Source organism: Leiobunum rupestre, chromosome 3 (assembly GCF_980474605.1).
Source record: "Leiobunum rupestre chromosome 3, qqLeiRupe1.1.hap1, whole genome shotgun sequence".
In the NCBI taxonomy this organism is placed as follows: Eukaryota; Metazoa; Arthropoda; class Arachnida; order Opiliones; family Sclerosomatidae; genus Leiobunum; species Leiobunum rupestre.
This window is the reverse complement of record NC_143386.1, coordinates 6646797-6662833: the sequence shown is the minus strand read 5'-3', so window position 1 is coordinate 6662833 and position 16037 is coordinate 6646797. Positions and strand designations below refer to the sequence as shown.

Sequence of the window (16037 nt, the reverse complement as noted above, 5' to 3'; positions counted from 1 at the left end):
ACCTTATTATTAGCATTTTATCTTTCTCCGTTTTCTCTGCAGAACTTTTTTATAGGATAATCGATACTGCTCTTCGGGATTTGGAGCAGTAAGTGCGCCTTTGCCACCATTTTGAGGTAACTGATTTCCAGTTTTATCCGCCACTTCTCTTTCAGAGAGGTTACCCGTAGACCTCTCTACAATGTCAACCGGTTCTCTCGCAACTTTACGGGCACTACTAGATAACCCTCTAGTTGTATTATTAATGAGTAAAAGTAATATTTCTTGCCCCCCCCCATAAAGGGGGCACGAAATTAGAAGCCCCGGAATTTTTTAATTATTTTTACTCTCTTATTATATCGAATTTTACCTCCGTCAAATGAATTTCAGGTTGTAAAAAGTTTACTTATTGAACGTTTTCTTATAGTTGGAACGTGGAGTACGTTTAAATGAATTTTTGCTGATCTTCTAAAAAGCCTAACCCGGAAATAGGCCGCTTTGAATAGTATAAACCATGTAAATTTGAAAGCGATGACATGTGTCATTTTTTAGTAAATGAAATTTAAATAACAATAACGGAAGTACTTTTTTTAATTCGTCGTGTACCCTGCTGCATCTGTCACAAATATTATTTCGAGGCATTCCAGATTCTGGCAGATTGTCTCCGGTGAAATTAAATTTAAATAAAAATAACGGAAATACTTTATTAGTTTTATTAGTGTTGTGTATCGTTTTTTAATTCGTCGTGTACCCTGCTGCATCGGTCACAATTTTTTTTTCGAGATTTTTCTGATTGTGGGGGAGGGGGGGGGGGGCGCAAATTTAGGATTTTGGCCCTGGGCGCCAAATAACGTCACTACGCCACTGTAAGGTACATTTCTTTACACTATTAAAATAAAGAACATGGGGCTAACGCTGGCGCTGGGGTTTTTAAAATTGTCATTGTAAAAAATTGTAGTAACTATGCTTTTTGTACAAATTTATAAAATCGAAAATACTCTCATAAATAATAGTATATTTCAATTGTCAGATAGAGATATGATTAGAACCCATTGTTTCATTGTTGCAGTGTTGATTACATGTGATTTGGCCAACACGATAAAATTAATAAAAGGCAAAAATGGATAAACACTTACGATATGAATAAATTGAAATTTTTAAAGCACACATTTGGTTGCAGCCTTTAATTACATGATTAACGTAACTAAACTTACATTTGCATCATGCTTTATTTTTCCTAATTCAGAAATTAGAGGACATGGGCATTCGATGTATTTCAAACTCTTTGTTATTAAAGAGCTACATGTATTTAACTGAGATTAAATGTTGTAATTAAACTTATGGTCAATTGTCGAGCTTTCGAACTCTGAAAAAAGGTCTTCCACCGGGTTCAATTACCTCGCCTTATGGAGATTATTACTTCGGCCTTGACACTTTATGTTAATGATACTATTGTGATCGTAGGTGGTAGATGCTTGGAGCTGGTAATGAAGGAAACTAACGTTCTCCAAAAAAATTAAATAAATGGCTATTACAAAATAATTCAAATCTTAACCTTAGCAAAACAGTAAACTTGGTTTTCTTTAAAGTTGGTAAAGACTCTGATGCCGTAACAGATATAACTTTTGATATATCAAAATTACTAAAGTAAATACTTGTTGATATCTACAGGTTATTTTTGACTGTCATTTGAACTAGAATGCACTTGTTGACAATTTATGTTCCAATCTTAGACAGTCCCGGGTAATTTTGCATCGACTATAAAATTCACATCCAAATACGCTTTTTTATTTGGGGTAATACCTCTATAATAATTTGTCAAGGACTCAAGGTTAACCACATAACAATTAAAGAGCTATAAACAAAGCTCTCTATTTAGCGCGCACAAAAGATCTGTTTATAAAATTTGAAAAACTAAAATTGGATAACTTATTAAAATATCAATTTATTTTGTTTTGTATAATGATTTCCATGGCTTTAAACAAATTGTGCTATTCACGGTAAAAAGTTTTAACTAGACTAACGACTTTTTCCAATAAAGCACATACAATACGAGAAAGATTACACTTTCCTACGTTTTGATGGCATTAAACTAATCAAACAAGTACTAGTTTTCTTGACATAAACGAAAACAAATCAGAATTTACGTAAGCGTTAAGTAAATATTTTTATTCAGAATGATGTACGACACACATTTCTTTATCCTTTTTTTTATCTGCATAAAAATAATATAATACCTTAACTTGTTTTTCATAATTGTTTATTATGCAAACTAGGGCTTACGAGTCAAAATCTTTACTAAGCCCTATAACCAGGTGTTTAATATATTTTGACATGTAACCATAAATTAATTGAACTGTAATTGATATACTATGTGCAATATTATGTGTTTCGGGTTCAAGTGGATTATCCGTTATTCATAATATTACAAACTAATTTTTAATCTTTAATTTAATAACAACAATCTCGATCACGATAAATACAATTTCAAAACTTATTTCAGTCAAGAGAAAGCTGCAGAAAAAGAGTATAATGACTCTATTATACCATCATGCATAATTCTTAAAAAAATTTTTATTTGTAAAATCAGAGGTCTGGAAATAGTATCTGGCAAACAAACATCCGTTTCTATGTAGATGTCATTCTTTGTAAAGTGACTTCACTCTCAGCTGACTCGGCCCTGTCACGGTCTGTTGCCATGGATACGAGAGAGAGATAGAGACTAGTGTGTCTGGTCGGTCACGTGACGCGGTCATATGATTTCGCTTTCCTCTCTCGCTTTAAATGATCTTTGCGCCGAACGCCGACAGGCATTTCGCTGCTGAGAGAGTGACAGAGCATCATGAAGACGTTTTCGTTCCTAGCTTTGTTGGCTTGTTTGGCTTTGAGTGTGGCATTCGTCACCCCAAAACTTCACAGGTAAGGATTATTTAACTTTAATTTTTTTATAGACCTAGTTAAGCCTTTATGACGCAGTGTTTTAAAACGGCCGATATGTAATAACTCCTGGATAGGCTTACAAACTTTTTACCTCAACTGTTTCCTTTACAGTGAATTTATTTTTTACAAAAAAAGGCGGTTACGGTTGAAGTTGAAAGCTCATTTCATAACGTCACGCGCAGCTGCTGCGAGTGGCGTTGTTGGAGGGCGTTAAATATTTTAAAACCAGTACGATATTCACGAATATAAATATTGAAAGGAAACGTTGTAAGCTTGGCATGAAAATTAACATTTTAGGAAAATTTTTAAGAATTTGGTGCTGCCATTATATTAAATAAATATTTATATTATCTGAGTTTACTTTTTATTCTTTTACATTTAGCTTCATTTCTTTTATTTTAATTTTATCTTAAGTTTCGTCTGCCTGTAAAGGTTTTACCAAATCTATTGATTGTGTCATATACTATTAAATGCATTTACATAAATGTGGTTACGAAATATTAATGGGGAGGGCGAATATAATTTTTCTTTTCAATTTATGGAAACTAAATTTTAAATCATGTCAATAAACAACTGCTTCAAATTTTAATACTGTTGAGTTGCCGAAACTTAAGAATGTATATAATGGTAAACGTTCATTACAGGGATGCCCAAGTTTCGAAATTTAAACACCGATATATTGTCTTATTTATTAGGTTTTTCATCATAACTTTATTTAGTTTTTAATAATTTTATTTTTATTTTCGAGATTATTTGAAAGTTGCTAAGACCATTTTTAACGTTGGAATTGTAACTTACAAAACAATAATTATTTGATGACGTTTAAAAGCATTTCCACGTAATTAAGGGCTCAAGTGTTAGAAATTGTTATAAAATTCAGGGTTTTCTTTTCGTTACCTAATCAATAAAAAGCCATTTTAAAATTTTATGAATAAGAAGTTGTGCTGGTCTACTAAACAAAATTATTGGGGCGCGAAAACCTCTCACCTATTGACCCATTGATAGATATTTAACAAAACCCTGTTGGAGTCTTGGCGGAAATATCATAATGTTCTAACAACACTTCCAAGTACGATTGACTGATGTTACCATTTATGGTAGACCCGTTTACTTTTTGAAATTTACCCATAAAGTGGTGCCAAACATTTATAAATCCAAAGCAAAAGAGACCGGAGCTGCATACGTTCGTGTTTTACACCAAATACTTGAGGTTTTATTACCTTTAATATCTTTATTATTAAAGTTTAATGTCAAGATTAAAATAAATATAAAATACAATGCCATTTTGTTCAAAGGGATCTAGGTCTATGTGTTTGTTATATTAATCATTTTTTCAAACTCAGGGGTTCGTATGACTTCTCGTCAATTTAAATTGCGTTATGTCATAATTGATTATAGTTGAGTAGAATATACGGGTACTTGTATTTCTGGGACTGAGCACTTATTGTTTAATAGTAGAAACCCACATACCTTTAAAATGTTTTGCAATAAAATCATTAATATAATTTGGTACTGACTGTTTATTTACAAGTCTAGTGGGTTTTGTCAATCTAAATTGTTATTTAATACAATGTTTCCAACCCGTACACTGAAGATATTGGAGTGTTAGGTTGCATTAAAGGAATCTTGATAGATTAACAAACCAACTAGCAACTAGGAGCAACAAACACAGCACCCCACACAAGGAGAACGCAACCCGTCATAAGTCGTGCATTTTTAATTGGTTAGACGCTTTAGCGCCTGCTGCCGTCGGAAGTTGAAAATTCGGAAAATGGCTTTCACCCCACGCCCGTAAAACGTTCAGCGTATAGGTTCGTACAATGAATTTTGTACACAGTACTGCATTAGCGTGTTTAAAGGCTAGCTGCGTTCTCCTTGTGTTTGTTGCTCCTCGCTAGCAAGGTGAAGTATTCAATCAGCGAAAGTCAATTTCTGTTTGACAAATCTCAGAGAAATTTCAAAGCTGATCATTTATTCATTTCTTACAACGACCCCGAAAATAGTTTAATTTTCCCCATAGATAGTTTTCTATATCTAAATGTTGGTTTTCGTTCTCATTTTTATTGTAGAACAGGACTATAAATCTTGATCTTAAAATGTGAAAAACGTAGCAATGACTTTATCGTTCGAACGACAAAGTTTTATATCTTTATTATGAGATTTTGATTTTTGGTTGTGATCACAAGTAATATGGGCATCAACCGTAAGTTCGTTAATAAAAAATTTCATTTATTGGCATGAACTAATACAGATGGCTTAATAGGGATGTAAAAACATTGTTCACGTTTCCCGCTACAGATTCGGTTAATAACTATTTCAAAATCCCCTATTCCTAATAAATATTGATTAAAATGTGAAAAAGTAACTTTGTATTTAAAATTTAATTCCTGAAATATTTAAAACCCAATTTTTTGCGCATTATTAGAATTCCTCTTCACAAATTCAAATCGGTTCGAAGACATCTTCACGAGGTTGAAACTCCCGTTAAATATGTCCTTCCACACCGACTTCACAAAGGAAATGGTCCATGGCCGGAACCACTCTCAAACTACTTAGATGTAAGTATAACGACACAGCTATTTTCAAATATTAACATATATGACAAAAGCAATTTACTAATTTTATTAATTATATAAAACTAGTAATTTCTTTAGTTATTTGTACTAGCAAAATGAATCTATTTAACAGGGGGCCATTGTCCAAATGCAGATCTTATTAACTCCGTTGGTACATACGCATTCCTTACAACATTTTGAGGCTCTTTTGTAAACACTTTAATTTATCTCTATAAATACGATAAGCGGAACCACTCATTTGATTCGATAACTTGCGTATCAAAGCACTCTATTTGTTTATCTTGACAGCGAAGACCAAAAGATTGAAAGAGGAAGTTTCTTGCTTCGAAATATTTCGATGGATTTTATTTGTGGGCGCTATCGTTTATAATTTTAGATATCAAACGATTCTGTAATTGATTTATACGAAAGGTCACTCGTTTCATATTTCCTTATTCTGCGTAGTCATATCTTACCTGCTTGTTTATTTGAACGAATTTAACCATTCCGCTACGTACAGCATCGGTAGGTTTGTTGATGATTCGTTTTACACTAAAAAAATTTCTGCAGCTAGATAATTATCATATTTAAATTAAACTCTTTTAAATTTTAAAAACGTAGCAGTAATTTTAACTTAAAGCGTATATTTTTATTTTGTGGGACAAGCGTATTTACTCAAAAACCTATTCAAATGTAAAAGTGTTTTATTGGCACGAGATATTATTAAAATGATTAGGTATCCCAAGTGCTGGTTAGAAAAACACGGAAAGTAAATTAGTGTAGGATACAGCTCAAAGGGAGACTATCAAAGTCCTCGGGTGTTCAATCAAATGTATGAACTAGAACGTATTAGGACAGACTGAAAAGATTATATCTTATAGTTTTTTTAAAAACGCCTTTATTAAGAAATCGATACCACTGATAAGAAGAAGTTATTTATATTGTTTTTGTCGTCAAAATATGGCCACCCTGAAGTAAATTTTACTTTTTGAGTCTTTGGAAGCGGGCGTTCACATATCCCGTGATGTAAAAAATCCTTCTCAACAAGTCATAGAGTTTCGATTCGAAAAACCATCATGTTCTTACGAAAGATATTTTACTGATAGTTTCAATAATAACGGTAATATTAACTTGAATTTATTAAGCCAATTGAATTTAGATTTATGAAACAGAGGTTCCAATATTATAGGTTCCAACTTATGGCTTTTGAATTATTTGCGCTACATATTGGTTTGTTGAGTAAGCAATCCCTAAAATCATTGAGGTCTTTCGTAATGAACGCTTTTTAGCTTATATTTTAGTAAATAAAACTCACCTGGCAAATACAGTTTAAACAACCTGTATTAAACTGTAACTGTTACTTTAGACAATTTGATAAAAAAACGGTTATTGGAAAATTACAGTTATAACTATCCTTTTTTTCTATAAAATTTAAAAAGGTTAATAAAAAATCTTAACGTTACCTAATTTGTGGAACCGTTATTTAATATTGAGGTAATCATCCTCTATAGCCAAGGGGTTTTCAAATTCCTTGTAATCAAAAGCCCTCTAAATGATATGGATTATGATTAACGCTAACGAGTTTCGGGTATAACGAAAATAAAAATTTAATTTTTCACACAGTGAACTCGCATTATTCATTGTTTCCTTTTAAATCCATTCTTTTTAAACAAGCACTTTTAATATTTATATTCATAGGCTCAATACTACGGACCAATTACTATTGGAACTCCACCTCAAAACTTTAAAGTAGTTTTTGACACTGGTTCTTCGAATTTATGGGTACCATCGAAAAACTGCAAATGGACCAACGTTGCGTGCTGTAAGTGCGGAATTTGTTTTTGAAATATTAAAACAATGAAATGCCTAACTGATTGCATATAAGTTATTATACTATTCATTTTGTGGAACAGCTTCTGTGAAAGGCTTGATATCTTTTCCATACGTACACTCTGGTTAAAAAGTCTTCGACAGGTGAAATGTTTGCCCTCTTTTTAATTCTGCTAGAAAACTATAATAGATAGATCGATGAAACCAATTATCTATCGGTATTCATCGGTTTCGCCCGACAAAAATTAATAGTTTGGCGGGAACCGTCAAAACTCATTTTGGACAACTTTTTAAATATTGGTTCTACGGCACTTACACACGCGTTTTTGAATTCACAATGGTCGGTTCATATTTCGAAAGTAGAAAAATTATCCCTCTACAACCAAAGGTTGAGAAGTTATCGCGTCTACAAACTTTCGTCGAAACTAGGAAACACCTAAAATGCATCAAGCGATTATTGATAACGCAACTTCAACAGCGATCCAAAAACATATATTTAATTAAAGGCTGGTTTAAAATTGTAGTAACAATTATTATAAACAAATTGTAACGCGAATAGCTTTTTAAAAGCTTTAGCGTGTGAAAAAGGATATTCTTATAACCACTTGCCAAGTTGTCCTAGGAATTTGTTTTTTCAAACCAGCCTTTAATTAAATATATTAAAATTTAAATTTTCAAAAAACGTGAAAATATCTTTCGATTTAGTTGCAATTTTGGTAGAAAGTGTCCCCTGGCACGTATAGGACAAATTTCAACTTTCTAGAAAACATAGTGTTGGAAATAAATAAAAAAAAACCCTGTAATATAAAGAATGCATTATTCCTTTAAATTAATTATTGGAGGTGAAAACATGTTTGAAATTTTTTTATTTTATCGACATATATATATATATATATATATATATAAAGCTGTTGGTTGGGTGGTAGGTTCGTCAACCGTCAACCGATTTTTGAGATTTATTTCTCGGTTTTCCGACTCATTTCGCGCGCGCGTTCCGGGCGCGAGGGTCCCGGGGCATTTTTTTACGTACGCTGCAATTCGCATTCTCGCATCGAGTCGGCTTTGATTCCGATTTGGTTTTTAAATTCTTTATTACAAATTTTAAAAAGTGACGCAAATGTCAGTTTCTAAAAATGCTCAAAATCTGTCGCCCCTGAGAGTTGGGCCGTGTTTGTCCCAACACGCAATACACTCTTTCCGCCGCGAATTTCGGAGGGTAGGGGGATCGTATGGGGTAGTTTCACAAGGCCTGTGAGTTTCGGAAACGGGGGGGTTTCGGGTTCGTTCCGATGTTAAAGTCCGGTGGCTCTCTCGGCGTACGTTAGTCCCGTGGCATTTATGCATCAGCCATTGGATACAGAGGGTTTAAAGGGGTACAGGGGGGTTTGGTACGACTGCGAGTTTGAGTTCTTTTTGCGGGGAAAAGGGTACCACGGAAATTCTCGCGTTATAAAGGGGGGGGGGAGAGTACTACGGAAATTCTCTCATGGAGAAAAGGGGGATAGGGTACCACGGTAATTATCACATGGAAGAAGGGGGAGGGGTACCCCGGTAATTATCACATGGGGAAAAGGGGGAGGAAGGGCCTTACTGGGGTGGTTTAACTATGGGGAAAAGGTTACCACGGTAATTATCAGATGGGAAAGAGGGGGAAGTGGGAACCACGGTAATTATCACATGGGAAAGAGGGGGAAGTGGGAACCACGGTAATTATCACATGGGAAAGAGGGGGAAGTGGGAACCACGATAATTATCACATGGGAAAGAGGGGGAAGTGGGAACCACGGTAATTATCACATGGGAAAAAGGGGGAAGTGGGAACCACGGTAATTATCACATGGGGAAAAGGGGGAAGTGGGAACCACGGTAATTATCACATGGGAAAAGGGGGAAGTGGGTACCACGGTAATTATCACATGGGAAAAGGGGGAAGTGGGTACCACGGTAATTATCACATGGGTAAAAGGGGGAGGTGGGTACCACGGTATTTATAACACGGGGAAAAAGGGGAGGAACGGTTATTATCACAAGGGAAAAAGGGGTAGGTGGGTACCCCGGTAATTATCACACGAGGAAAAGGGTGAGGAAGGGCCTTACTGGGGTGGTTCTACTATGGGGAAAAGGGTACCACGGTAATTATCACATTAGAAAAAGGGGGAGGTGGGTACCGCGGTAATTAATTTATTTAAATTTCAACAATGTTAGTAAATAAAGGAATTTGCAATTAAAATTATCATTTCTTTTCTTAGTACTTCATAATAAGTACGACAGCACGAAATCCAGTTCCTTCAAGAAAAATGGAACCACGTTCGAGATCCGTTACGGAAGTGGCAGCATGACTGGATACCTTAGCACCGATGTTGTAAATGTCGGCGGTATTGATGTGAGTTAATGGTCCTCAAAAACATTTTTTTTATGATGTCACTTATTTCTATAAAATAACGTCCAAAAAACTGTTATTTCAGGCGCGATCTATCAGTTTTAATAGTTCATATTTGTCACGATTTTTATCTAATCACGTGATTTTACATGGTCTATGCTAAAGCTTAGCGATATATATCAAACGGTGGCGTTACATAGTGGTTAGCACTTACGCCTCACGGCAACAGGAGCCGGATTATTTCATACGATTTGGACCAGTCAGGTCACGATGGGTCAACCGATTTTTAGCAAATTTGAAGAAGTTAAAGAATAATAACAGCTTTGACTAAGCCCCATATTGTTTGGTATAGCGTAACTTGATTTCAGTACCCCTTCGCTTGAAGTTTAATAAGGTTTTATTACTCAACTATTTTTAACAAAATTAGACAAATTTACACATTTTGGAAAGTCAAATCAGAGGCGGAGATTAGATCCTTATAACGGTAATTGATCGGTTTGAGACTATTTGACCGATTCCCAAATGATCGAACGGGTCCCATTTGATCGAATTTCCATTTGATCGAATTGCATTTGATTCAATGGCATTTGATCGAATGGTATGGGCCGTGAACGTGGTCAGACCCCTCGTATACAACGGTGCATACGCACCTACCGCGCGCGTACATAAACCTAACCTCACCTAACCTAACCTGACCCTATTTATATATATCAAAAACAACGGGCCGTTATCGTCAATGTCATAAAAATTCCATCATATAGTGTATAAAGTAAAACTCTCTTTATCTTTGTGGCTTAATTCAGTTAAAGCAATGAATTATTCCATCATTATTCCTTGTGCACTTAAGCAATGAATTATTCCATCATTATTCCTTCTGCACTTAAGCAATGAATTAATCCATCATTATTCCATCTGCACTTCATATTGACATTCGGTAAAATAAAAACATACCAACTGGTACTATAAATACTTTTGAATTCGATCAAATAGTATTCTATCATTTGAAGGTTCGATCTTATGAAACAAATGACAAATGGGATTCGATCAAATGGAATTTCGATCAATTGCAACGTATAATGATCGACTGTCGATCACATATTTTTCGATCAAATGGACCAACACCAATTGATACCATTAAACGTCGGCGGGGTGGGGTCTCGTTGACTGTTAAAATCTTTTTCAAAGAAGTGGCAGTTATGAGTTTTTATGACGTCGAAAAGAATTGCTACATTTAGTTGCGATGTTACAAATCTCGATACAAGAGAAGTGTTGAGAACAAACTACCTTTAAAAGTTGTTCATTGATACCAGATTGTTTGTTTTAAGAAAGCTATTACCTTTTAACAAATTTTAAAAATTCGAAAATGCCAAAAATAGAAAAAATAGATAAAAATTGACAAAAAAACATCAAAACTGATCAACCTTTGATCAATTTGAGGTCAAAATCCCATGTTATTTTCAATGGGAAAATTTAATAATTTGTGTTTTCAAAAACATTTTTTGTTGCCATGGCAAAACGGTTGCCCATTGAATAAATTCCCTTTAGGATTTTTCGTGATACATTAAGGGCTACCAATCCCAAGAGTTTGAACAAAATCGGTGGGTTAGCAGAGCCGAAATTTTAAAAGTCATAGGAGGTAACGATCAATAGTCAAACCCTCGGAGGGCGTCAAATATCAACGCCTACAGCGATTCGGACTGGTTCCAGACCTCGATAATTTATTCTGAAAGATCAGGATTCAAAAAATATTTGAACATTATTTATCAGACAACTTTGTGTATGATATAAAAAATATAAAACTTCAAAAGTGTTGAATTTCAACACAATGGTTTTTAATCCGTCAAAAAGAATCTAACACAATTCCATTTGTTTAAGGGCTTATCTTAAAGCTCTTTATGAGGGCTATGTAATGGTGTAATTATATCTATTATTATACATTTCCATTTAAACCATCAAATGAGAGCCCCCAAAACATTAAATTTTCATTTTTACATCGTATAAAATCGTAACAATTTCCGTTAGGGCTATCTAGTCTCTCCCTCTTAATTGGTCTTGCTGAAAGGGGTGAGAATGTCTTGATAGGTTAAAAAAAGTTTACATATAAAAGTTATTAAACATTAAGCGAAGGAGTACTGAAATGAATTTACGCTATACCAAAAAATATGAAGTTTCGTGTAAGCCGTGATTATTCTATAACTTATTAATATTTTCAGCTAAAAACGTAGATATCTCCATTTTTTAGGCAAAACTATCCAATACCCAAGTGTAAAATTTAAAAATAGTTGGCTAATTATTTTTATTTTTATTATAATTATTTTAATTACGTATCACGCCTATTTCAGTCATTTAACAAAAAGGGACACTTTTTGTTTAGTGGTCCGTAAATAATAATTTTAAGGCTCATGGTGATATAAAAAATAGAAAATTTGTTACTTAAATTATAAAAAAGGGTCATATCAATTGTTAGTATCTGTTACGGGTGCAGAGGAAGAAGTTCAAAAAGTCAATATTGTTGCGAAAAGTAATTTGTGTACATTTAACGTTCAGATTTCTTACATATTCTACTTAGACTACTACCGCTTTACGTTTAAGGACCCAAATTGTTTAAAATTCACGTAAAATATAAAGTTTATATTTGGTTCAATTCCACGGGTTCTGCTTTATGGATTTCCTAAAAATAAATTTCAAATTGAAGCTAATTAAACACAAGATCTAGAAATAAAGTATCATAATTGAAATATAACTTGACAAACTTTAATTGAAATGAACAGGATTTTAAGTTTTATGCACAATGTATTATTCTGAGAATCTTGAAACTTTAATTATTTACGTTTGACAACGTTGTCTATCCATTGTTTTTCGAATTTTCTTCTTATCTTAATTAGTTTTGAAGATATTAAGTATAATGTTAATTTAGTTTAATTTTTGACACAAAAACTTTTTTTGAGATCTTTATATAGTGATTGCGTTGTGTAGTTTTACCATAAAACTTAAAATAGGGTAGATTGTATAATTTCTTCCGTTTTTAAATTTGAATAGTTCATCGACACTAAAATAGATGGTGCTGTGTGATTTTCAAATTTCATTATTAATTAAATCTCACAGCGCCATCTATTTAGTGTCGATGAACTATTCGAATACTATATTAGCCTTAAGTAAAGTATTTGCGGCAAGGCATGTAATTCTTACATAATTTACACGAATTAGTTTAAGATATTGCACTTAGATACGTTGAGATTTCCAAAAAAAATTATTATTTAAGGTTAAAGATCAGACTTTTGCCGAAGCTCTTACTGAACCAGGGCTAGCCTTTATTGCCGCCAAATTCGACGGAATTTTAGGAATGGGATACAAAGAGATCTCCGTCGACGGTGTTCCGCCTGTTTTCGATCAAATGATCCAACAGGGACTCGTCAGCCAACCTGTCTTTTCTTTCTACTTGAACAGGTAAATATCTCAAAGGTTCAAATAACAAAATATTTATAGTTTAAGCGATTTATATTATATTTTACTCAGTAAATTTTCGATACCTCCATCGGAAAATTTTGCGTCATTTTCCGCGGAATATTTTTCCGAAAAAAATTAAAAAAAGGTTTCATTCCATTATTAGTCTAATATTGTTTTCAAATTTAAATAAAACGGCATTTTCGCCTAATTTTTTCGAATTTAAGAGTAAAACTAAACCTCTAGAATAGCTTTAAACTCATTAACAATGTAACACTATTAATATATTGTAGTATGTTTACTGTTATTAGACATTTTATATCGATTAAAAGGTAAAAAAAAATTAAAAACCCTTAAAATGTAATTTTTTTTAAATATTTCTTATTTCTGATTTGCGGAAAATGTTCCGCAATTAGGAAAAGTTTCCGGAAACTTTTCTGAGAATTTCCGTACATTTTATTTTACCGGAACTCTACTTTGAAGAATATCAAAATCAAACAAGTCTTCTTTGAAATAATTAATTTACAAAATCATAAACACGAGATCCAAAATATTTTATCTTTTTTTTAGAACAATTAAACTAGTTTTCCTTGCGATTATTCAATTTAAGTGTATTATTTAAGTATTTATTTTATGAAATCTTTCCTATAATTAATTTTAAGACTTAGAAAAAATAAGCTTAAAGATTGTTCTCCGTTGAAATTAGATTACTGATTTTTCTCAAATTAAATAAATTTAAAATAAAATAAAATTACAGAATTTTCTTCACAATAATAAGTTAAGATTATCCACTAATCGCTTCGTCAATTTGAGCATCTGTTCCATTATTTAAATTTTCTTAACTACCTTTTACTTAACTCGACATTTTACTTAAATGGTACAGGTCCTGTTAAACTTAGAGTTATTGACCTCAACAATTGCAAAATTAATTGTTTGGGACCCGAAAATTGTAGCTAAAATTACTCCTATATCATGAAATAAAAATTTTGCGTCGAATTTTGTTTTGAAATTTAATCATAAATAACTTTTTAAGGGTTTTTAATTTTATTAATATTTTTCAGAGATCCCGATGCACAAATCGGTGGTGAGATCATCTTTGGTGGATCAGATCCTAAACATTTCAAGGGCGAATTCGCTTACGCCTCTGTGGACAAAAAGGGCTATTGGCAATTTAAAATGGACGGGTGAGTTTAAATAAATCTTTTAAAATATATTTTGATATTCCAACATTCATCTTTCGTTTTACAAAAGAGCGTATATCATGCATAATGGTAATAGTGGGGATGTATTTGTTACACATTTGGTGTTTTCATCGGCATTAAACACTTTTGCTTAATGAAACTGCGCATTTCTCAATTAGTAACGAAATGAATTTATTAATTTATTCATTTGAACAGACTTTCTGTTGGTGATGTCAAAGGAGATTACTGCAATGGTGGTTGCGAGGCGATCGCAGATACTGGAACTTCGCTGATTGCTGGTCCAACATCTGAAATTGCTAAACTGAACAAAGCTATCGGAGCTACTCCATTAGCACAAGGAGAGGTAAGTGGCAAAATTCTGTTCAATCAAACCGTAACCAATTTCTATTAAATATTAAATGTATCCTTTTAGTACATGGTCAATTGCAATTTGATTCCGCAACTTCCTTCAATAAGCTTTATTATTGGGGGCAAAAACTTTTCTTTGGCTGGTGAAGACTACGTTCTTAAGGTATAGTCTACTTCCGTTTGTTCACTTAAAGATATTTCATTTTTTTATTTAAGTTAAAATGTCTTGGTCCACCAGGCTGTAAGTAATAATTTAAAGTTATTTTCCAATAGGTAGCACGTATATATTTTAATTCTACGGATCCATCTCCATATACTCCTAATTTACTCTTTGAAAAATGTGCCTTAGGGGTGTTTTTAAAAACTATTTTCTGAAGAAAATGTCTTTAAATACTATACGGTATATAAATATGAAACTATCCCCGACACAAGGCTTGTGGAATGTTTTTTTATGTATCACTTTCGTCAACGATGAAAAAATTAATAGAAATATTATATTCTTATCGGGTTATATATTTTAATTAAATAATTAGATTAACTTGGTTTCGTTTAAAATCTAACAATCATTAGAAAAAGATTTTACTTAATTTTTTTACGATAGCCCAATTCAAATGGCTGCTCTCACAAACCTATTTCCCGCTCTGGGCTGAAAAAAGACGTGACACATTTATACCATATTATTTATTATTTTATTTAAAATTACCTATATTAAACTATTTTCCCCCCTTAAAATCTAGTCTTACTATAGAAATGAGGAAACTAGATGTAAGATCGCGTCTTTTTCTGAAAATATTTCATTTGTCTGTAAAACCTTATTTTATGATGCTTTTAGGTGGCCGGCTTACAATGCGTGGGATGGCGAGCTACACTTTTTGAAGCTATACATATTTCAATTGTTATCTCATTTGTCAGGTTGCCCAGTTTGGTCAGACAATATGCTTGAGCGGTTTTATGGGCTTGGACGTTCCTGCCCCGGCCGGACCACTCTGGATCCTGGGCGACGTTTTCATTGGACGCTACTACACCGAGTTTGACTACGGCAACAACAGAATTGGATTCGCTGAAGCTGCTTAAATACTCGCAAACACCAAACTCTTATTCGTACTGTATTTAGTTTTGTAATAAATGCCTTAATTTCTGTTGAATCTGATATATTTTCTTTCTGTGATACGGGCCGCAAAATTTTAAACACGATTGTATTTTTTGAGGCTTAGAGACCTGAGACGCCATTGTTTAGTTATCCCCGTCACGAGAAGAATGTTTAGGGTATAAGGAGTTGGTCTAACTCGTGATGTGTGCTTCAATTTCCCCGAACGAATTATTTGGGGAAACAGTAATGTAACTGGACGATTTATTGGA

The 16037-nt window shown here is 33.3% G+C and overlaps 1 protein-coding gene across 1 annotated transcript; it reads left to right on the top strand.

Moving 5' to 3' along the window:
* The first annotated feature begins 2783 nt into the window (after nucleotides 1-2783).
* cathD (cathepsin D) lies at nucleotides 2784-15823 on the top strand. Its single transcript, XM_090167684.1, has 9 exons — nucleotides 2784-2898; nucleotides 5345-5477; nucleotides 7173-7296; nucleotides 9554-9687; nucleotides 12947-13131; nucleotides 14190-14312; nucleotides 14526-14673; nucleotides 14743-14841; nucleotides 15591-15823. Exons 1-9 carry the CDS (start codon nucleotides 2822-2824, stop codon nucleotides 15750-15752), a joined length of 1185 nt encoding a protein of 394 aa, XP_090023810.1. The 5' UTR covers nucleotides 2784-2821; the 3' UTR covers nucleotides 15753-15823.
* The last annotated feature ends 214 nt before the right edge of the window (nucleotides 15824-16037 follow it).